Source organism: Panthera leo, chromosome E1 (assembly GCF_018350215.1).
Source record: "Panthera leo isolate Ple1 chromosome E1, P.leo_Ple1_pat1.1, whole genome shotgun sequence".
NCBI classification, from domain to species: Eukaryota; Metazoa; Chordata; class Mammalia; order Carnivora; family Felidae; genus Panthera; species Panthera leo.
The window spans coordinates 20,715,061-20,738,368 of NC_056692.1; the positions used below are offsets into that span (position 1 = coordinate 20,715,061).

Here is a 23,308-nt window from a genome sequence, read left to right on the forward strand (position 1 = left end):
AGGAGGCGGCGCTGTCTCCCATTCACCTCGAGCTCATAGTCCTCAGGATGGATGTGTCTGAAGGAGGAAGGTGGGCAGAGTCTCAGGATCACTGTGGATGTGGTGGCAAGAGAAGTATCTGAGGTGATGTCTGAGAGTTTGAGCCCTGAGTTGAGACTGTAGATTCTTCTGGAAAGGACTCAGAGAACCCTGAAGTTCTCTGCACAGTTGGTGTCTCCCAGGGAGAAGAGATGATTGGGATGTTGACCGCCCCTCCCTACCAACCTGCCATCTCCAAATCCACTGGTCAGCAAACAGCAGAGGGTGTCTGAGTTCCACAGTTGGTGAGGCAGGCCAGTCTCCTGTCCGCTGCTGGCCTCGTGTTGGGTTGCTCACATCGCCAGAGTATTGTTGGCCCTGCCTTGTGTCCCACCTCCCCAGGGGAGCTTTTGACTCCAAGTCAAGGTGATGCTAAAGCTTGAGGGCTACTCACACAAGTGGACAGTGGTGAAGGAGAAAGTCCTTGCTGGGAGTTGGGGGTCTGGGGGATCAATGATGAACGGATACATTCTCATTAAGTCGTAGGGAGATACTGCTCTCTTTTTAGTATCAAAGCAACACTGTGCCTACCGTGTGCCATGCATCACTGAATCTAGACCCTAGAGCAATTATTATGATGGGGATCTCCTTGTTATCCCCATTCTACAGATAAGGAGACAGGAGAGATAAATTTGTACCCAGGTCAATATGATTCCATGTGTGCTCTTAGGTCATTGTACTTTGCAGACAGATGGTTGTTCTGGGTCACCTGAAGTCTGCTCTCTTGCTCATCTGGCTGGAGACCCTTGGCCCATTATCTCTGGATGATTCATACAGTCTATTTCAACTTCACTTTATGTTTCTGCTGCTTGCAATCAGTTGATTGCTCCACTGAGTGCCATTCACTCTGGAGTGGGCAGTGAGGCCCTCGGATAGACGCAAGAGTTGTTAAAAGGACTTGGAGGCTCTAGGCTGGTGTGATGGCCTTGGGGCCTCTCAAAATGGGGCTGGGAAGGGGTCAGGCTTGGACAAAGGATCCTGGAGGCCTGGTGGTGGACCAGGAGCAGGTAGTGATGGAAGAGAAGAATCCGGGAGAGAGCCCTCATCTGTGCATGAGGGGTAAATGGTCTATATTTAACCTGGAAGTTTCAATTTCTAAGTGATGTGCTCAGGTTGAAGACAGTAACCAGGCTATGTCCTGGCATCTCCCTGCTTCCACATCACATTCTCGCCCCACATTCCATTGTTCATTATGTCCAGTCTGTCTTACCTTTTTATTTAAATTTAAATTTATTTTATTTTACTTTTTTGAGGGGGAGGAGGGGCAGAGAGAGAGGGAGACACAGAATCCAAGGCAGCTCTAGACTCCGAGCTCTCAGCACAGAGCCCAATACAGGGCTCGAACTCATGAACCGCGAGATCATGACCTGAGCCGAAATCAAGAGTCAGACACTTAACCTACTGAGCCACCCAGACGCCCCTCTTTTACCTTTTTAATGTATCTGAAAACTGTCCCTTCTTTCCATCTCAGATACCACTACTTTAAACTCAAGCCCTTGGCACTTTTTTCCTAGGACGACTGCAATGGCCTTGTGAGGATGTCCCTTGCCATCCCGCCTCCTCCCTTCCAGTGAGCTTTCCACCCTGTTACTCCCTTGCATTCTGGCCACAATGACTTTTCTCACCTTCAAGTTAAAGACCAAGTTCCTCGGCTTGGTACACAAGATCTTTCACGAGGCCGGCTCAGCCAACACCTATACATCATCTCTTAATTGTTCAGAAATTTGCTGTGGCTGGTTTGCATCCCTGGCATCCCTGGGTATAGCATGCTGCCTCATACCTGTCACCAGCCCCTGCCACTCTTCCCCGTCATTACACTCCAGCTGATCAATGCTGTCCTTTGAGGCAATAGGCTTGTTTTCACAGAAGGGCTTTCACACTTGCCCTCTGTCTTCCTGAAATGCCATTTCCTCAGATCTTTGCATGGCTATTCCTTTCTCTTCCACCAGCTCTTGTCTCCATCTCACTTCCTCAGATTGACTTCTCTGACCCCTGTAGCTGAAGGAAACTCCTCTCCCCTCCTGTCACTGTCTTACCTCCGTAGCGTGTATTACTGTCTGAGATGATTTCATGCACGTGTGAATTTATATACCTCCTTTTTCAATCTCCTTATACTAGATTGTAAACACCATGAGGGCAGGAGATGGGTCTTTTCCTTCTATTTCCAGCACTTGGAATAGTGGCTGGCACATAGTGGGTTCTCAGTGCATGAATGAACCTGTTGAATGCATGACTGATGCGTGAAAGAATGAATGGTAGGCGGTCAGCTAATGTTTTCTGAATCAGTGAATGAATGAGCCCTGATATCTTTCAAGACAGCAGCAATTCATGCAATGATATTAAGTACCAGCTATGTGTCAGGCCCTAGACATCCCTCAAGATGGACCTGCTGCCCCTCCTGAGCCCCCTTGGGGAGACTTTCTACCTCTCAGGGGGACCACACTGGCCGCTTTTCATCCAAATGCCACTTAACTTCCCCCTTGGCTATGTCTTGTAGACAGAGTTCAGCATGATTTGGGAAGAGCTGGCACAGTGTTCCCCCTTCCCCCTCTTTTATCCTTGCTGCTTGACCCTGGGAAAATCACTCCACCTCTCTGAGCCTCAGTGTTCCTCAGGGACCAGAAGAGCTGATAAAGGCCACCTTGCAATACTGTGTCGATTGCATAATATAGAGCAGTGTGGCACCTAGTACAGGGCCTGGTACAGCGGGTGGAGGGGGGGGCGCTAAGAAATAGTGGCCCCTTGTTTGGTTTCCTTGAGCTCTGGGGGTCCACCTGGGGAGGAATGGTAAGCATATGTCCTGCCTGTCTTGGGATCTGGGGCATACCTGGGAAGCCTGTGCCATGCCCTCAACAGTTTGCTAAGACAGAGGAAGAGAAGATGGGAGACTGTGGGAAGGGGAAGCAGAAGGAGAAGGGGAATGGTTTGGACAAGATGGCAGAGATTTCTACAGAAAGCAGGGAGAATGAAGTACATTATTTTCCCTTTATTTTAGTCCAAGTCAGCTCATTCTTGACTAGTGTGGCTCCAGGAGACTAATGGGACATGGGATTTTCTAGATCTTCTGTGCTGAGTGGGATGAATGCTCCAGAAGATGATTGGCTCCCTAAGGTGCTATCTCTTCTCTACCTGGAGGTACATCTGAAGCAGGCAGAGACTCCTGGCAGCTGAGGGGGATTCTGCCAAGCTCTCTTCTTGAGCTGGGTTCCTGTGCTCTGCCTGGGAGACTCGTCATCTCAGCTGGGTACACCTATTTTCTTTCCACTCCAGGCACTGGCCTGAAGCTTCTAGAGTGGGAGGCTGGCCTAGTCAGATGGGGTCCAGCCCTTACTGAACACCTCTTATGGAGTGGCATATGTGTGACCACTTCCTGTCTATGGCCAACATTACAAACTGAGCACAAGCCTCTCTTCCACAATGTGCCCAGAATGCTTCCTGATGCTTCAGTAGAAGCCACTGTCCATGAGTTGGCAGGTAAGAAGGGCGGGGTTTCATCATGTGTCAGGCACCACACTGGTTCTTTCCATAGTTCATCTCATTACCCTCACAGCATGCTTAAGAAGTAGAGATTTTTAGGAGGAAACTGAGTTCCAGAGAAGTTCTAGAGTTTGGCCATGGTAATGCAGTTGGCGGAACTGGGATTCAGATGGAGCCATTGGACCTCAAAGCCTGTGCTTTGTCCTCGGCATGTCAGGTCCCCACAGCTGACCAGCCCATGGACTCTAGCTGGCGGGACTCCTGGGGTTGGGAAGGCACAGTGGAGGGAGGGCAGTGGAGAAACTAGCCCACTCCCATTCATCAGGGTTCTGTCCTTCCCAGATCCCCCAGGTTCTTCTCTGCCTCTAAGCCTGTGCTCTGGTATTTTCCTGTCAGGCAAGGCTTTAGCCAAAACCTGCACCACCTCAACCCTGCAGACACACGGGGTGCACTGTGCCTTGTGCACCTTGGCTGTAGCTCACCGCTCAGATTCTTGCATGCACATCAGTGGCCCGCCTCTGCCCAACTGAATCCTGAGCCCCCGAAGCTGTGTCTTCTTGGTATATGAACCCACAGTGCCTGGCACATAGTGGGCACACAGAAAATGTCCATGGGGTGAGGGATTCTGGATAGAGACCCTGCCTGGCGGTAGGATATCTTCTTCCAACTGTTCCTTGACTTCCTCCAAGACTGGTTGAGTTGGGTGTGCTTTGGTGCTCACCAATCGCTTTGTCTTGGCCCCTTTTTTTTTTCTTTTTGATGCAAAAAGGTGATTTTATTAAAGCACGGGGACAGGACCCATGGGCAGGAAGAGCTGCCTGTCTTGGGCCTATTTTAACTTGGATATAATTCCTTTTGAAAGGACACCACAAAGTCTGAATTCTTCTAAAGACAAATGGCCCATGATGGTGATAAGTTAGCCACATGAGCCACTTCCTTCAGAGGTATGGCGTGGAGAGCAGCTTCAAGGAGAGAAGACATTCAAATTCCCCATCCCAATGCATCACTCACAGGCATTATCAGGGGCTGTTTATTTATTATTATTATTATTATTATTATTAGTTGTGGTTGTTTTCAAGTAAAAAAAATTTTTTTAATGTCTATTTATTTTTGAGAGAGAGAGAGAGATTGGGGGAGGGCCAGAGAGAGAGAGAGAGGGAGACATAGAATCCAAAGCAGGCTCCAGGCTCTGAGCTGTCAGCACAGAGCCCTACGTGGGGCTCAAACTCACAGACCGCAAGATTGTGACCTGAGCTGAAGTCAGTCTCTTAACCGACTGGGTCCCCCAGGCCCCCCATTGTTATTTTGTTTTTTAAAGAAAAAACAGCATTACCCTCCTGCTCGGAAATGAATGAGATGTCAACAGTCGTGTGTGTCTGGGGCTCAATAGCCCCCAGAGAACAGAAGGCATGCATTTCCTGCATGTGTACGGTGGGGCCAGTGGTCACGTTCCTTAAGAACCGGGCCACAGGGATGTTTGCAAAGCAAGCTGCAGCTGCTTTCTATGTATGCAGGTCTCCTCAGTCCTCAAAATCATCGCATGCATAAAATAATTTTATGAAATCACATCTCAAGGTTCTCTGTTCATATTCATTTTCTGCTCGCTCATTCATTTTGCCATCTGTGGGAACTCATTAGCACACAAGCTGCAGCAGGTGCCAAAGGTTTAAAAAAAATTATGGGGGGAGAAACTTGAAATTGATCAAATCCTACCTATCTTTTCTTTTTCCCTCCTGTAAATTGAAAAATGACAGCCATTATGTCATTTTAGAAGAAGTGTTGGTTGCTCTTTGTGGTGCTGGGACGCTTTTGAGAAGGAAAGGTTGGCTCTTTCTGGACCAGGGAATCTTTGCCTAGCCTCAGGGCATCCCTAGGGGGTCGCAGATGGGCTCCAGGGGTCCATTACCCTCCTATAATAAAACTTATATATCTCAGTGACCATGCATTTTTTTCCCCTGGGGAGAGAGCTCATAGCTTTCATTTTATTTTGAATACAAACAAGATTAAGATTCCATGTTTGACAAGAAGAAAACAGAAAAGAAGAAAAGTTATAGAAAGTATTTTCCTTAGCCCATTGAAGCCTCATAATTACCCTGAAAACCAGGCATCATTAAATACTTGTTTAAATACCTGACTCCCATTCTCAGCCTGCGCTCATAGACTCTATGACTCCTCTATGATTCTATGACTCATAGACTCCCGCCAAGGGATTATTTGTTTGTTTCCTACCCCCTCTTCTTATATAGAGGGGGAAACTGAGGCCCAGAGAAGTGAAGTAGGTTGTCCAAAGTTAACTTTGGTCGGTTTACTGCAGAAATGGGTTGGAAAGTCAATCCTTGACTCTCTGTAGCCTGTGCCGCTGTTGTTTTGCTCTTGCAGTCAGTGATCATAGAGTTGGGCAAATGTTAAACTGAATTAGTAAGAGACTCTCCGCCTCCCGCCTGTCCTCAGGCTGGATTGGTTCCCCCTGACCTGTTTCTTGATCCCCAGTGAACTTCTGGCCCCAAATGCACCCAACCTATTAGTCCTAGGAATATTCAGATGCATGCACGAGATGATTCCATGTGCCAGGAGTCTCCGAGGAATGAAATAAACCAGACTCTGGCTGGGAAATACCATCATAGGCACTGGGAAGTCAGGGGAAAGAGCTGAAGGGCCTTAGTGACAGCATGCCCCTCATTCTTTGCACCTGCCTGTCTCTCAGTGGTCATTGTGGACAGTTTCCCCTTTCCCTTCTTTGCTCAGATTCCCTGGACCTACATTGGTGGTGTCCTTGCTCTAGCGCCCCCGCCCCCGCCCCCCACGCTTGGCGGGTGCTGTTCTCTCCTTCTCCTTCCATTGCAGAACTTGTAGTCGTCTGTCTACTTGTCAGAATTCCCTGCTCACATGGTAAATCCCTTGGAGGCAAGTGCCTGGCACATACTGGACAGCCAATCAATGGGAGTCACAATCAATAGTGATCCTGTGTTCTTCCTGTGTTTCCCCTTCCCAGCTACGCCAGGAAACTTGTTCTACGCAGCGTGAGGTTGCCCTGGCTGTGAGTGGATCAGGGCGGGCGGCATCCATGGCCTCTCGGAGCCCCCTTTTCTATTCTGTAATGGGGAGCTCATGCACTGCTGTTTTCTGGAGGGCCTCACCTCTGCTTCGAGTTTAACTCTCCAAATCAAATGAAAACCTCTGAGTTTGTGGAGGAAGAGGTCCCAGGTTTCTCCTTGGGTCTCTAGGGTTAGGCAGGCCGAACTGAGCTTCCCCTGAGCGAACACAGGTACCCACCAAGATCACGCCCCTGGGTGGTGTCTACCTCCCCCTTCCGCCTTCCCAGTTCGCCAAGAACCTTTCTCCAGAGACCCTCTGTGAACCTTTCTCACCAGGCGTGCTCATGAAGACTCTTACAAAAATAGCTGCAAGCTGGAAAAAGGAAAATAAAATAACTCTGTTTCTCTCTGCCAAAAACAACAAAGCAACAGTGTGCCCGCAGCCAGCTCAGTCCCTGGCATGGCTGTACTCACAGAACGGCTTATTCCCTTTCCTCTCCCTGACTGCAGCCAACTCCGCTGATTCTATTTCTGAGGTTACGTGCCGTTATTTGATTGATCGATTGATTGATTGATCGATCTGGCCCTTTGAGGTCACTGATAATTCTACCTTGTGGTTTGGACTGGTGACTGTTCCAAACGCCTGACCTTCTTCTCATCCTTTGGGCCACTCTTGGAAATGTGCCACAGCCCTAAATCTCTTCTGTCTACCAATTGTCCCCGGGTCTTCACTAAGGAAATTATTACACACATGGCTACTTGTTTGCAATGATAAGAAAAAAAACACCTCGCCCCTCCCAAGAATTCAGGCATACAACTGTGTCTTTGGTTAACCACTGGTTAACAGCAATCAGCAGCTGGCTATTAATTTACTCTTTCGAATTTCCTGTCTCTTTCCCTTTAAACTGGTTCAGTATGCAGGCCTGCTCCAAGATGAACAAAACCAGAATCCCCAAATTGGAAGGGGTGTGTACGTAGGTGAGCCATGAAGCAATCCAAATCCATGAGAATATTCTGTGCTCCATCACAGATTGATCTGAAGTTTTTTTTTTTTTTTAAAGTAAGCCAGAAATCCAATGAAGCAGTTCAAATTGCAACTTAAGATATAGATTTTTAAAACATTTATGAAACTGTTAAACTGGAACAAGGCAGAAACCTCCAATAGATTCCCAACTCACTGATTAGAAATTTCATTTGTTCCTGTCCCCGATGGGAGCAGCCTGAGGACATTTGCTGTTCCTCTGTATCTGACAGTCTAGGCACCAGTAGGATATTTTCCAGCCTGATGCAGTGAGGCATGTGTTTGTCTAAGGAGAGGGACTTCCACACTCCCTGGGAAAGTCTGGAAAAATGATTACTTTCAGTGCTTCTTTTTTTGTGTCATCTTGGTGGGTCTAGAATGGAATTATGAGCCTGGGAGCTGGGGAGTATAGCTTTGGCATGGCCACTGACTCACTGTGTGACACAAGGCAAGTCCCTCCCCGCCTCTCCCGGGTCTGCTCATTTGTTTTTGTTTTTGTTTTTTTTCAATATATGAAATTTATTGTCAAATTGGTTTCCATTCAACACCCAGTGCTCATCCCAAAAGGTGCCCTCCTCAATACCCATCACCCACCCTCCTCACCCTCCCACCCCTGGGTCTGCTCATTTGGAAAATGAGAGCCATAGTCTATATGGTCCAAAGGGCCTTTGGTAGATAGAATAATGGCCCCCAAAGATGGCCACATCTTAATCCCTGCAACTTGTGAATATATTACTCTACATGGCAAAAGAGACTTTGAAGTGTGTGATTAAGTTAATGACCTTGAGATGGGGACATTATCACAGGTTATCAGGAGGGCCTGATCTAATCACAAGAGTCCCTCTAAAGTGGAAGAGGGAGGCAGGAGAGGGTCTGGGATAGAGGGAGATGTGACCCAGGAGGTCACGGTTGTGTGCTGTAAGGACTCCACCCATCATTGCCAGGTTGGCTGATGGAGGCAGAGGCCACCAGCCACAAAACGTGGGTGGCCTCTGGGAGCTGGAAAAGGTGAAACGGTTTCTCCTCCTGAGCCTCCGGAAGGAAGACAGCCTTGCTGACACTTAGATCTTAGCTCAGGGAGAACTGTGTCCACCTTCTGACCTCCAGAAACCGGAGACAATAAATCTGTGCTTTAAGCCACCGTGTTTGTGGTAACCTGTTACAGCGGCGACAGAAAACTAAAACAGGGCACCTTCCAGCAACCTTGCACTCAGTCCCTAAGGATTAAAGCCCAGCTTTGGCAACAGCCTTGCGCATCCCCGTGCTGAAAGGGTGCTTGGGAGGAGGCATCTCAGGGATGCTGTGTCCCATCTGCCTCCTGGCCACCGCGTGTGTGAGCGTGGCTGGTCTGATTTGTCCCCCCGCGCAGGGGGAGCAGAGCCTCACGTGCCTCAAGTCTGAAGGGGCCTCCAGAGATCCTCTGCGAAGACACGGGTACAGCATTATTTTCATCCTCAAATTAAGGGAACTGAGTCCAGAGAGCACAGCTGCCGAGAGAAGGAGACGGGGCGGGCACTCCTAGCTCCTGCTACCTGGTTCTTCTCATTTGGTCACTGGGGAAATACCTCTTCCTTGTGCTCGTGGATTGGGCAGGGGAGAGGCGGGGAGAGGGAGGATGATGGTGAGAGACTGGAAGGTAGAGCAAGGGCCAGGCAGTGTTTTCTGCGCATCTGTGCATGAGGAGGAAGGCGCCAACCATACGAGGCTTTAGGGGAGACCTTGAGTTGGTAGTGATGGGGGAGTGGGGAAAGGGAAAGTTAGGCTACAGGCACCGTCCCCTTGGAATTAACATGATGCCATGAAGACACAGATTCTGCCTGGACAGGAAGCTCTCTCTTGCTGCAGCAGGCACCTCCCCACTAGGCACTTCCACCCTCTGATCCTGCCTGGACATCCTCTCAGCAGTAGCGGGAGTGAGGTGGAAAGCCAGTGTGGCCTCTGCAGGGACAAGCAGGTCTGTTTGATGGGGATGAGGAGGTGGGGTGCAGAGAGCCTCCGGAAAGGCTGGCGTGTGGGAGGGAGGCCAGCCCGACTTCACAGACAGGGGAGAGGAGTCAGGACCGAAGTGCAGAGGGACGGGAAGGCCTCCTTCATGGTTCTTAGGTCTGGGCAGTGTTCTCTTCGAGCCACATGCCTATGGTCCAGGGCAGTGTCATTCAGACCGCAGGCTGTGACCCATCAGTGGTCATGAGATCGTTTAAAGGTTGCGATCAATAGTGTTCAGAGACTTAGAATAGAATGTAAGTGCATACCCTCCATACACTTTGTAAAGGTAAGCGTGGTTGCAGGAGACTTTCCATGGCTATAATCTGTGGGTTTTAACCCGGCAGGCCTGGCCCTTCCCAAAGGCTTTGGGGAGTGAGACCTTAGTAATGGGGGGAAAGCAGCATCGACTCAGCTGTTTCCACAAGACCAGCTTTTAATATGACCGTGACCGGAAGCACGAATAAATAAACGCCAGAGAAAATGGAGAAACCAAATCAAACCAAACCTCAGAACATCAAAACCGAAATCTGGAGAATGAAACAAAACAAAACGGATCTCTGACAGACAGACAAAACAAGCCCCCCACCCCCAGAGAAACAGAATTGGACTGTACAAGCCGGGTCACGAGGACAGCAGGATGACGCAGGTCCCCTGGATGAGCGCTGGAGTTGCCCAGGCCGCCCTGCCTCCACCAGGCGCTGGGACGGGGGTGGGAGTGGCCCCGGTCAGCCCACAGGCCGGCTCGGGAAAAGGGGTTTGTGGGCAGGTTAAGAACCTTCACAAACTACACAGGGACCGGACGTGGCTGAGAGTTCTGAGCTTTTCCTCTTGACCGTGCCGTCGCGATTCCAGCGTGGCCACGGAGTGGCTCTGGGGCTGGATCCTGGTCCCACTGCAGGACTGCAGAGTGGCCGGCGGAAAGCGCACGGAGGAGAGTCATGAACAGAGACGGACGAGGGGGTGGCGCCGCGAGCAGTCTCAGCATGCAGGTGCTTTATACATCTGGCAGTGAGATGTGATGGCAGGTTGGTTCTCGGACAGTTCCAGAGTGTGACTCTTTTCTCCTAAGAGGGACGCACGGCAGGGCCCGAGGACGCGTCGTGTCAGACGTGGCCACAGCGAGGTTTTGGCAGATAGTTTGCTATGTGTGCATAGGGGGCTCTTGCTTCCTTCTGTCATCAGGGGCCATCCCACCTGAGCCTGCTGTCCCCTGTCCTGGGTCTTGGGCCTCAAGGTCTGTTTGGGAGGGTGCCGGGTGGTCCATGGGCTGTCAGCAGGCAATCTCCTCCAAGGTCCCCAGGGCCGTCTGCAGGGGCACATTCACAGTGTGGCTGATGGTTTCAGAGTGGTTTGGCATCGTGTCACAAGTGCTCTGGAGGCAAGGAGATAGGGGGTGCTGATATTCATTCTGCAAAATGTTGTCATGATGCCCCTGGCAGCCCAGCCTAGGCCCTGGGAACTGTGGCCCCTGCTTATGGGCTCTCCCAGGGCACCACGGCCCCTGCCCCAGACATCTCAGGGGCTGGCTTGCTGTCGCGGGGCCCGAGGCTGGAGGGGCCTCGCTGCCTTCAGGATCCTCACCATTGCCCACTTAGGTGCCCCCAGGGTGAGGGCCGGGTGCCCTGGTGATGGGGTTCAGCAGCTGCCCCGATGTGTCACCCAAAGCTACATCTGAGTGTTCTCTAGCTCCGAGGCAGGAGCATGTCCCCTCCTGTCCTCCTCCTGGGGTCCCCCCTTGAGGCCTTTCTGGGGAGGACCAGGCTGGGGGCACGGGGTGCCAATTGCTGAGGCCTAGGAGGAAGTGGGGAGGCTCCCAACCAGCCAGAACCAGAGTAGTCATGGCTCCCCAGTGGACCTTTAGGGTTAGGCTGGCCCCTGGCAGTCTCGGGTCCCTGGACAGGGTGGGGCTGGGGGGCCTTGAGCTTTCCCAGTGACTCCCATGCCACGGAGGGCTGGAGGCTGGGAGGGATGGGAGCAGAGAGATAGCGGCCAGGAGGCTGTGCCAAGAGTGTGGGGGAGATCTGATGAGGACAGGGCTGCAGTGGGGGGAGGTGACAGAGGCTGAGCACTTACTGTAAATTAGGCACTGCTGACTGCTTTACAGGCATGGTCCCACTTAATGCAAATGACAAGTCCCTGGGGTGCCTGTGACTGGACAGGTGCTCAGAGAGGTAACCCACCTGCCCTCAGGCACTGAGCTGGGAAGCAGGGACCTGAGTGCAGATCCCCGGCCCCTTCCACGCTGCCTTCCCCTCAACAGACGCTGGCTTTTATTCAACAGAGGCTGCAGGGGCCCGGGAGAACCTAAGCAGAGATTTTTTTGCCCGGGAGATGGGTAGAGACATGGCGTCTGGAGCAGAAACGGGGGCCTCCTGGGGGGAAAGGGCTGGGATCACTTTGGATTTGCTGACTCCAGGGGGGTGGTGGCTGCCTCACGGGCCTGGCATTCTCAGGGCGAAGTCTCAACCGGGAAAAGCCAGAGATACCTGTACCAGGCAGCTGAGGCCAGAGCCCAGGAGCAGACTGAGTTTGGGAAGGAGAGCACACAGCCATAAGAGGTGGGGCCTCGCTGGCCGCTCAAGGGAAGAGAGGCAGAGTAGGACGGCGGTCAGGGGGGCTCTGCGTCCGGCTCTGCCATTCATCGCCTGGGTGACCTTGACCTTTTAGGCCTCAACTGCCTCAAATACAAAATGGAGAGAACAGACCTTTCTCCAGGGTAACCGCACAGCTGAAATGACAAGGTACGCTTACGGCCTGCAGCTTGGAGCCTGACGCGTACTTGGCACGCACTAGGAGGTGGTTACGTGGGTAACAACCTCGCGGGGCCCCAAGCTCCTCGTCCCCTTCCGAAGGAGTAAAGCACCAGTGACGTCCTCACTTGCACCTTGACACCCTGAGAGTAAGGGAGCGGAGCCTCCCTGCTTCCCCCAAGGCACGAGATGAGAGCTGTAAGGCTCCAGCCCTGGAGAAGCTAGACTGGGCCAGGTATCAGCTACAGCCATGGCTTGCTATCAGGCTCTGGATGGGTGTCGGAGAAAGCCCCGGGCTCCGTGGGAGTGTCCTTGGACAACCTGAGTTAAGGCGTGTCTCCCCCGCCCAGGCCCTGACATCTGGTCTCATGCAACCCCACAAAAGCGGAAAACAGAGCAACCTAGAGCACACAGGCTGCTCTTACCACGTTCTCGTCGTGGCTCCCTTCGTCCTCTTCTTTACCAAGCAAGTCTAAGAGCTTCTCTTTGATCAGCTGCAAGAAAATCAGGACAGGGTTGGTGAGGTAGAGCGACCAGCTCTGGGAGCCCCTGCCCAATCTTTTGGCTGAAGCAAGGTTTTGGTGCAGGAGGTAGATCCTGGAGGAGGTCACAAGAGGCCCCTTCTGGCACGGGGACCGTTTTCTCTTGTGGAAGGAGCGTGTGGATGAGCAGCCTGGGAGCCCCTTTCTGAGGCTGGGCCTGGGGGAGGAGATTACCAATCACTTTCCAGGCCTGAGAGCCCCACTGTTCGTAAGACCAGGGCCCCCCCTGAGTTCATAACATTCGATTCCTAGCAACAAGGGGCAGTTATTAAACATGTTACTTGGCAGGATGCAATTTCCGTAACTTTATAACAACTCTTCCCAAAAATTAATAAGCAAAGCAGAATGAGATCTGGCTGTGAGTGACTTGGGTTTGGGGAACAAGGTCACCATGCCGGGAGGGGGAATGTGGCACTCCAGAGGACCCTGGTCCCCGGGGTCCTCCAGCTCCCCACAATGGTCCCCAGGGGCCTTTGGCCAAGGACGGCCCTCTCTGGGAGGCAGAACACTGCTGTGCCAGCTCTTCTTGCTGGAGCGAAACTCTGGTGGCCCTGGGGACACTGAGGAACCCCCTTAGGAATTCTGGAGACACTGGAGCCAGCCCAGCTCTGGAGGACGCAGGGGAGACAGGGTGGGAAGGGAAGGCTGAGGAGCAAAGGAATTCTCAGAGCCAGAAGCCGCTGTCTATTGTTTGAGATGCTTTCAGAGGCTCTGTTCCAGCTGCCTTTTGAGGGGACATCTCTGGCTGTGAACAGCCAGAAATGGCCTGTGTGTCTTTGTTCCTGCTTCCTCAGAATTGATGAAGTCGTCAGGAAATGCCGCTTCTCTAAGCCTGCCTGCACCAGGATAGGCACTACTCAGGTGACGGGCCACCCAGAGGGCCCATGTGTGCATGCATGTGTGTGTGTGTGTGTCTGCTGGGTGAACGTAGTATATATGTGTGCGTGTGTATTTACGAGTGGTACCAGGGTGTGTGAGTGGTGTGTATGTGGGGGGTATGCGTGTACATGTGCTGTGAGTATGTGGGTGCAGACACACACACGTATGAAGCCACCACAGCTGGTCTTGCGTGGGAGGGGCTCAGAGCTGGCCTCAGTTCTGGCTCTTCTCCTTCTCGATGCTTCCTCTCCCTTCCTGCAAGTGTGGACAGCCCACGGATCTCCCAGCTGCCTGGGGATAGGACTGTGGCTTCTGTCTCTCTTGGACCCACCCCCTCCTCCCTGCCTAGGACCTGGTGATAGACAGTATTTGCGGACAGGGAGGAGAAAGCGGGTTCTGGGTGGAAAGAGGCCACCCTCTCCCCCATGCATCAGGGTAGGATGAGAGTATCAGCATACGGTCATTTCCCCACGAACAACCCCAGTCTTACCTCGTAAATATAATCAAAGAGCTCTAGTATTGTAAGGATACTAGCACCAATAAACAGTCCCATCTGACCACCAATATCACCTGGAGAGAGAGAAAAGATCAAAGATTTGGCTTTACTCATAGCCCTTCTAGGAAGGAGTGAACAAAGAACTCAGAAACCAGACCTCCCTCCACAGGAAGCCTGGGCCTTAGGTAGGTCAGGCCCTGGACAACTCCTTCCCTCATTGCACAGCACCCAGTGTGGATGGGAATTAACCCAAATGTTTACTGGAGGGCCTACTGTAAGACCTCACAGGCTAATGGGCTTATTCAATTACCTTCAGAACCACACTCAAAGCCTCACTTTGTCTCTGGGCTGGGAATAGAGACAAGAAGTGTGTGGTCTTGGCCTGGGGACAGGGCAATGGAGCCCAAGACTCATGTGTCAGGTGCCTTGGGCGTGGGTCTCAGAAACAATGGCACAAGAGACCTTCCTACCCTCCCAATCATGAAGAGTCCCACAGGGCCAACTCAGGGCACCTCTCACCTTTGGGATAAGGTCATAGGAAGCATCCCCCTAACTCCCCCACCTGAAAGTAAATGCTCAATTTGGTCTTTTCCTAGAGTAGATGTTCTTGCTGGGGGGTATATAGGCCCCATTGACCAAAGTGTTTCTTGACTGGTCTTCAGGTCCCCCCCAGTGTAGATACCTGGACATGCCCCAAGTCTATAAAATCAGAATCTCTGATTCTGGGGTCTCGAAGTCAGGATTCTTAAATTCCCAGGGGATTCTCCAACCCACCAGGGTCTGAGAACAACTCTCCTGTGGGAGTTGCGGACAGTTGGAGACCCTTTGGAAATGAATGCAAAACATTACATGGGTGTACCTGGGCATTTATAGTGGGAGAGTCCCTATTTGAGAAGCTATTATCAGATCCCCAAGGGTCCCCCCAAAAGTCCAAATGCTTGGCTCTGGAAGTCAGCGTGGTCGAACAGAGGGCTCAGAGTATCTGCGTTTGGAGAGCGGCCACCAGCCTGCTGTGTGGTTTTGATAACCCCTGACCTTCTCAGTAGCTTTGCCTTCAAAGGACATTTGGTGGTGGAGGGGAGTGGAGGAGAGAACTGTGAGGTTCTTGCCAGCTGGAGCTTCTGAGACCGTTAGCTGCTGGGCTGGGCGGGGAGAGTGCTGGGAAAGGGGGTGCACTGGGCTGACCTCGTGGTCTGAGAACTTTCTGTTGGCCACATCTACCCTCTCTGATTACAATCCCTGATTATGGCCGAGTGGGGTCCGACAACCACAGTCCCAGGTGAGTAGGCAGAGAGGGCGGGAAGGGGGGTCTTCCTGGGTGGGCTTGGAGCTGGGCTCCAACGGTTCCCCTCACTCCTCTCCCCCCTGCCCTCTCTGATGCTCTTCGTGGGGACATTACTGGGGAGTGGGTTCTTACAGGTGTTCATGTCAGATGTGAGGTGCGTGTTTGCACGTGTGTGCAGTATGTGTGAGTGTGGGTTATGTGCCAGGGTGCTTTGCGTGTGCACATGCTTGTTTAGTAGAAGAAGCATGTCTGGCTGTCGATGGCTTCACGCAGGTGGCTATTTACGTCTAGGGTGGGGACCCTGAGTGTGTCTAAGTGTGCGTGAGTGTGGCTTTGTGGGGGTGGGCATAGTGCGTCTGAGTGTGCGGAACCTGTGTGAGCATGTGTGTGCGTACGGACAGGTGTGTGTGATGAGTCCGTGGGTCTGTGCCACCGTGCACCGGTGTGCGTGGCTCAGCATAGTGTGCGTGTGTGTGCGCTTTGGGGCGGGGTGTGCTGTGTGTGGATGAGTGCCTGTGCAGTGTGCGCTGGGGTGAGGGCGGGCTGCGCAGCGGTGAGGGAAGGGCCCAACGGGCTTGGGGACTGAGTGCTTGCGAGCGGCACGCACTCTTGTCACGGGAGGCACAGATGGCAGCATGATTTCTCAGCAGGCTATTCTGGGTGGGAACAAGATGCTGGGAACATCTCATCCTCATATCAGATGCAGAGATGAGCTATCCTTTCTGACAGATTCAGAGCTCAGGCCCTTCTCAGTGTGTGTGTGTGTGTGTGTGTGTGTAAGACAGAGAGAGAGTGAGAGCGAGAGCGAGAGAGAGAGCGAGCTGTGAGCCTATATGGGGGGATGGGGAGAGCCCTGTCTTGAGTTCTCTTTAGGAAATGAAGGAGAGGGATGTCTGGGTGGCTCGTTGGTTAAGTGTCAGACTGTTGATCTCGGCTCAGGTCGTGATCTCAGTTTGTGAGTTTGAACCCCGCATTGGGCTCTGCGCTGATGGCGTGGAGCCTGCTTGGGATTCTGTCTCTCCTTCTCTCTGCCCCTCCCCCGCTTGTACGCACACTTTCTCTTTCTCTCTCAAAAAAAGAAAAAAAAGAAATGAGGTGACAGAGGCAGGGTGAGTGGGTCTACATGTCTAGAGCATGACCTCTACCTCTGGCCCAGGACATTAGAGTCTTGGCTTAGTCCCTTTTGGCCGCAACAGTGTCTGAGACCCAAATGACAGCCACCTTAACCCAACTGGGTCCCAGCTGTGGCCCAGTCCCCAGTTGCCTGGGAGAGGTGCAGAAATGCTCACATGGTGCCTGGAATCACCAGCGGGGGCCCTGGGTCTCTGGCATGGTGACTGTCCAGGTACCAGAAACTAGTCTTTACGGACCTTCTGTGGGCTGAGGCTTTACCCCTGCTAACCATCACAATGAACTCATCAAGCAGCTTTATTAGACCCATTTCACAGATGAGGGGCCTGACGTCCAGTGAGTGAGGCCACTTGCCCACATTCTCGGAGCTGGTATGCAGTAGTCTTTGACTCTGAACCTCTATACTTCCCTCTACACCTGCCACCCACCTCCCTCAGGATACCACTCTCTGTCCAACTCACAGGGACAACAGCGGCTAATTCTCCTTGTAGGGACAGCATCATGTCCTCTCTTGAGAGTGAGCTGGAGTTGGGAGAAGGACCCAAGGCACAGGTCTTTCAACTGACCACCCCCGGGGGTTTTGTGAGTTTGGCAGGGGGCAGGGTTGAACAGAACTCCCTGCATCCGTTATTTGGCGGTGCGGCCAGGGGAGCTGATGTGAACTCGAGTGGGGGCGGCAGTCAGGTTTGTAGACATCTGGGGATGTGTGACCCTTCTTTTGTGTTTGACAAAGGACTCTCAATCCAGGGGGGACATCTGGCCCCAGTGCTGCCATGTTGCTTTCCAGTCCTACACTCACACTCACTGCCTGGGGACCACCCAAAGCTCAGCCTTCCCTCCATTGGACAGCTCTTTTCCCGCTGCGGCCCCGGGACTGTCACTCCAGCCTGGGGGCAGAAGACCACAGAGTCCAACGGGGCAGCCCTGGGAAGGCCCTCAGAGACCTTTCAGCTCACTTGCATCATTGTGTCAATGGGGAAGCTGAGGCTTAAATTGGGGCATGAGCTGAGCCTAAAACCTCCGCCACACCGGAGGCCTTCCCATTCTGGGACAGAGGGCATAATTAGCACATTGAGAATGCTGTCTGCCTGCCTACCCCCTGCCCACTCCCCCTCACTCCCCACCATGACGTGTGGAAATTTGTGCAACAGACACCGACATACCGAGTAAGGCAGCAACTTCATATGCCTTCTTCTGTTCAATCGTCTCATAATTGAGCGCTTCAAAAAATATATCCAGAACGAGGATGTTCTCTCTGCAGAGGGAATATCCAGTACCATACACGGTGAGGACCGTCGGGATCCACGCAGGCCATCCAACCCAGCTTTCCCATTGACAGAGGGAGGGGCTGAGGCCCAGGAAAGTGAAACGACCAGCCCAAAGTTAGAGCTGGTCAGCGACAGAGCTGACCTTGGAACCAAGAGCCCTGACCCCCAGCCCAGTGCTCTGGAGGCACATATCAGCTGTCCCTCTTTGGGACAGCTTTCCACGAGTCCTACCTGGCCTCCAGGTCTCTGGGCCCCCCACAGGGTCTTCCTGGCTCCCCACCTGCAGGTGAGTTCAGCACTCTCTTGACAAGCTCTTCACTCTCTTGCCTTGCTTGCCCCAGCTGACCTCCCGGGTGGCCTCTACCCACTCCCGAGAGCCCCCCGCCATGCTCCTACTTGGATTTATAACAAGGTTGTCCTAGTGGGACGCCCGTGCGCTCACACTGCCAAATCAGCTGCCAGGCTCAGGGAGGAACAAATCTATATCTGGCCGGGGGGTTCCCTTTTCCTCTTTTAGGCAGGTGTGTTAACAAGACGCATCTTGGCAGGAAAAGTCATCGCTGCTGGCAGAACGTCGGCTCAGCAGCAGGGCCTGGCACCTCCTTTTCTCCATCTCCTGCGACGCTGGTCACAGTGGCCTCGGTGCCCCTTGTTTGCAACCGGCTGAGCCAGAGCTGCCCCGGGATGGGCTCTGGTGGCCGTGTGGCAGGAGGGAGCGGCTGGTGAGAGAGAAGCAAATCCTCCTCTTCATGCAGGGCTCCCCGAGGCGCCGTTCAAAGTAAGTGTCACCATCGCTTGCCTGGGTGATGACAACTGCCTCCTACCAGGCCGCCTCCCTTTCTTCTGGCTTCCCTTCTGTCCTCCACACTGCCCCCTGAAGGATCTTTCTAAAACTGCTAGAAAACATCACAATTCAGGGACGCCTGGGTGACTCCTTTGGTTGAGCGGCTGACTCTTGGTTTCGGCTCAGGTCATGATCTCACGGTGTATGAGTTTGAGCCCTGAGTCAGGCTCTGTGCTGACAGTGCGGAGCCTGCTTGGGGCTCTCTCTCTCTCTCTCTCTCTCTCTCTCTCTCTCCCTCTCTCTCTGCCCCTCCCCTGCGTGTGCTCTCTCAAAATAAATAAAACGTTAAAAATAATTACATTTCAGTTTCTCTGTCACCCAGGCTACATTTAAAATGCTCACTAGCCACATGCGGTTAGTGGCTCCCTTGTTGGTCCTCGGAGATACACAATCTGTGCATCTGCCGTCATGGCAGAAAGTTCTGTTGCAGAGCAGTGGTCTAAAATACACGGTTGAGGCTGTCACCTACTTGAAGCTCATCAGAGGCCCCCTCCTCTTTTTGGATAAAATCCACTCCCTGTCCCCCAGGGAGACGAGGCCCTCTTGCTCTGACACATCCACCTGTCCCAGCTCCCTCTGGCCATTCTCTTGTCTGCCCTGTGCCTGGGACACCTCTGCTCCCATGACTTCCATTCATTTACTCTGTTAAAAGACATTTTTTTGAATGCCAGCTCTGTGCCAGACCCTCCACAGCAGCGAACACAAGGAAAGGCTGCAGCCTTCAGGGGGCTTTCCGTCTAGTGGGGCACACACACACGAGAACATGGAAATGACACCCTTAGGTGAATGCCACAAAGGAAAACACCAGAGTGCTTGGACAGAGATTGAAAAGGAGGAGAACTAATTTAGCTGTTTGAGATGACCTTGAAATGGAGACCTGCACAATGAGGAACCAGGTGGGTAAAGTGCGAGAGGAAAAGCATTCTGGGTGGAGGGAATGAAATGTGCAAGCCTGCCTGGAAAACTCCTACACATCCTCTTAAACAAGATCTCTGAAGCTGGGGCATGTGACTGGCTCAGCACATTAAGCTTCCGACTCCTTTGTTTAAATTTTTTTTTATGTTTTTATTTTATTTTTGAGAGAGAGAGAGAGAGAGAGACAGAGTGCGAGTGGGGGAGGGGCAGAGAGAGAGGGAGACACAGAATCTGAAGCAGGCTCCAGGCTCTGAGCTGTCAGCACAGAGTGGAACTCATGGGCCACGAGACCATGACCTGAGCTGAAGTTGGACACTTAACCAACTGAGCCACCCAGGCGCCCCCAAGCTTCTGACTCTTGACTTCCGCTCAGGTCATGATCTCACAGTTGGGGAATTCAAACCCCACATCAGATTCCATGACTCTGACAGCACGGAACCTGCTTGATAGTCTGTCTCTCCCTCTCTCTCTCTCTCTGCCCCTCTCCCGCTCGCTTTCTCTGTCTCTCTCTCTCTCAAAATAAAGAAATAAACTTTAAAAAAGTCTCTGAAGCTTTCCTTGAGGGCAACCCCATGTGAGGTGCAGTCAACCAGCCTCCCTTCCTGCCTGTATCAGCCTGTAAAGCATTCAGACGTTCGCTCCTCTCTCAAGACTGTAAGCTCCTTAAAGGCTGGGGGAGGGGCTGCTTCTTAATCATCTTTGTCTTCACTTTCTGAGTCCTAAACACAGAGCTTGGCACACGGCCGAGGGTCAGTTCACTTCTGCCAAACGGAGCTTCCCTCTGCCCTCCTCCTCGACTGCCCCCAGTTTCTCCTGGGTCCATCCCTTCTCCCTCTGCCTACCGGTGCCCACTGAGCTTACGAGATATATTTTTCTGATTTGTTGAATTTCTTCTCGAGGTACTTGGCTGACGTCTTGCTGGGGATCTTCACCATGGACAGCTCTTTGTTGTAGCGGGTCAGGTTGCAGGGTGTCCTGCAGAGACAGTAATTACTGTCCTTCTCCGCCAGCAGACCTGCGGGGGAGAGGGGGACGGGGCTTAGTCAGCTGTGGGGGCGGGGCCCCCGGGTTCCAGCCGCTGGGGAGGTGGGGGCGCGGAAGCTGGGAGGAGGGGCCATCCCCGGGAAGTGAGGGGCGGGCCTGCGGAGATTAGGGGAGCTGGGCTTTGGCTATAGATTGGTGAGGGTGTGAGCGCTCTTGAAAAGTGCCCACTCTGTGTTTCCCTTGGTCCTGTTCTCCTTCCACTTCCTTTATTATTATGTTGTCCTTTAAAAATTGTTGAAAGGCGCCACTTTTGGAGAATGGGTTCCACAGGAGTCCTGGCCCCTTCAGCTTCCCAGAGCCTTCTCTGCTCCTAGCCTCAGTGTTCTCATCCACAAAGTGGGCCTCCCGTCACGGGCAAACATGAGAGAACATTTAATCTAAAATCCAGGGCTCAATGGTATTCCCTCTGAGGCTCCTTCCTAGCCAGAGCCTGCCTCCGGTGCCTGCTGGGGTAGGGTGCAGGCAAAGATTCTCAGTTCCTGTCCCTAGAAGCAACCTCCCGCATCTTTTCTGCTCCTGTCTTCCACTTAGGAAGGGGTGGCTAAAGATATCACTTCCTTCCCTCTGTCTCTCTGATCATGGCAGTGTTACCCATGGGATTCCATACTCCAAGGAGAGATGTCTTTGTGCACATCTTTCACTCTTCTCTAAAGCCGGCGCCTCCCCCCCACTATCAGTCCTTCTGGAAGCATCTGGACACAGGAGTCCAGAGCTGTCCTAGCTTAGCTCCAGCAAGTGCAGCTGCTGAACGAACTTGAGTCCCTATGATTTAAACATGCTCTCTGCTCGTCTTGATCATAGACCACTTCCCAGGTGCAGAGAGAGGCAGGCAGGTGGAGTGAGTCTAGCTTTGGGGTTGTGGCTTGTTTGTGGGATCTCCTGCACCTGAAGTTTTCCAGTGGGGGAATCCAGCAGTTATTCCAACCCACGAGCACCCAGCCAGAGGAGGAGGAGGGGGAAATGCACAGCGGCTGCCCCTTCCCCCCTCCCCTACCTCCTTCGGTGCCCACCCGGATGTCTACTGTTCATTCATCCTCTCTCCATCTCTGTCCCTTCCTCTGTGCTCCCCAGTGCTCTCCATTCCCCTGAAACCCACCCCTTCTCTACCGCACCTCTCTACTTCCTCTCACTCCCCCAGTGCCTTGCCAGCCCTCATCCGCCTGCATCAGTTTCCTCCCCTTTCTCTCTCCTGCCTCCTCTCCACCTTCCTCTCCAGCTCCTACAGTGCCGCAGCCCCAGCCAGCCTCTCCTCCCCCTCCGGTGCCCCTTCCGCCCTATCTCTCCCACACCCAGAACACCTCTGAGGTCTCAAGCTCAGCTCCCGCTCCCTTTGTCCCCCAGTACTGACCTAGGGCAGGCTCTGCGCACTCCTTGTGCTGCTCAGGAGTACAGAAAGGGGCATCCCCTGCAAAGAAGAGACACAAGGAGACGTACTCAGGCAGCAACCCCTCCCTCCTGGGCTGGGGAAAGGGAATGCATCCTGCAACTGGGGAGGAGCAGCAGTCCCCAGGCAGTCAGAAGGGACTCACCCATAAGAGCTGGGGGCAAGTGGGGGCGCAGTGTTACCCAGAGCCAGGGGATTAGGTCTGCTCTGCTCTGGGAGCTTGGGCAGGTGAATATAGGGTCTGCCTAGCTAACTTCTCCCAGATTGCTGCGCTGGCCCAACTAGCTCAGGTGGGTGACAGGTGAGAAAGACTTGGTGGCTGAAAGTAGAGACTGGCAGAAAGCACCTCTACCTCCAGGCACACATCTTCGCCTTTAACTCACACGGGTACCTCCGGAAATAGGAAATACTGTGTGTGTTTCACCCCTGAGAGTCTTGAGGTTAAAGTATCCTGCCTTTCCAGGACATCAGAGCTAGCAGTGATGGAGGTGGGTTTTGAATACACTGGTCTGACCAGTCTGACCCCGAGGCCAGGGCCACACCTCTGCTGTCTGTGAACAAGCCCCACTTTGTAAGTTTCTTGCCCTTAATTCGGTAACAGAGATGCCAGTAAGAATGTCATGGGTAGAACGGTTAAAACCTCTACTGCTTGCTTTTGGCTCAGGTTCCATGGGGGAACCTTACTGGCGGGTGATCCAGTCTGAGCATCAGGCAGGTAACATTCACCAGTGCTGTATCCTTCTCTATGGTCTCTCAGTAGAAATCCAGACGCCCCCCCCCCCCCCCCCCCCACCAAACCCGGCCCGGCCTTTTTTTTTTCCGGGTGCTAAAATTAAACCTACCACAATGTCTTTTCCTTACTATTTCCCTAAACACCCTTTTCAAGAGCTGAGAGCTGGTATGCTTCCTTCTTTCCAACAATAACAATGTAACTGGCGTTTCTCTTTTTGCTCTGTCTTCTGGGAAGCTCAGAGGCAATTTTAAAGATCAACAATTATACAATTAGATTTCTAGAAAAAATTACTGATTACTGATGAAATAGTTAGAGTTTAGCTATAAGCTAAATCTGAGCATTGGTTATAAAAGAAAACATTTGATAATGAACTAAATGTCTGATATAAGGATTTAGTTAAATAAACTTAAAGTATGATATGACCATGAAGTAGTAGCCAT

General features: G+C 52.5%; 1 protein-coding gene across 1 annotated transcript in view; it reads right to left on the reverse strand.

Annotated features, from left to right (window-relative positions):
• Nucleotides 1-10,012: 10,012 nt before the first annotated feature.
• ASIC2 (acid sensing ion channel subunit 2) overlaps nt 10,013-23,308 on the reverse strand; it is a 267,566-nt gene continuing 254,270 nt past the window's right edge. Inside the window, exons 5-10 of the mRNA XM_042917464.1 lie at nt 22,100-22,156; nt 20,569-20,722; nt 17,844-17,935; nt 14,259-14,338; nt 12,773-12,841; nt 10,013-10,969 (exon numbers count right to left, since the gene is read on the reverse strand). Of these exons, the coding sequence (XP_042773398.1) occupies nt 10,868-10,969; nt 12,773-12,841; nt 14,259-14,338; nt 17,844-17,935; nt 20,569-20,722; nt 22,100-22,156 (554 nt within the window). The 3' untranslated portion in view covers nt 10,013-10,867. The remainder of the gene's footprint in view (nt 10,970-12,772; nt 12,842-14,258; nt 14,339-17,843; nt 17,936-20,568; nt 20,723-22,099; nt 22,157-23,308) is intronic.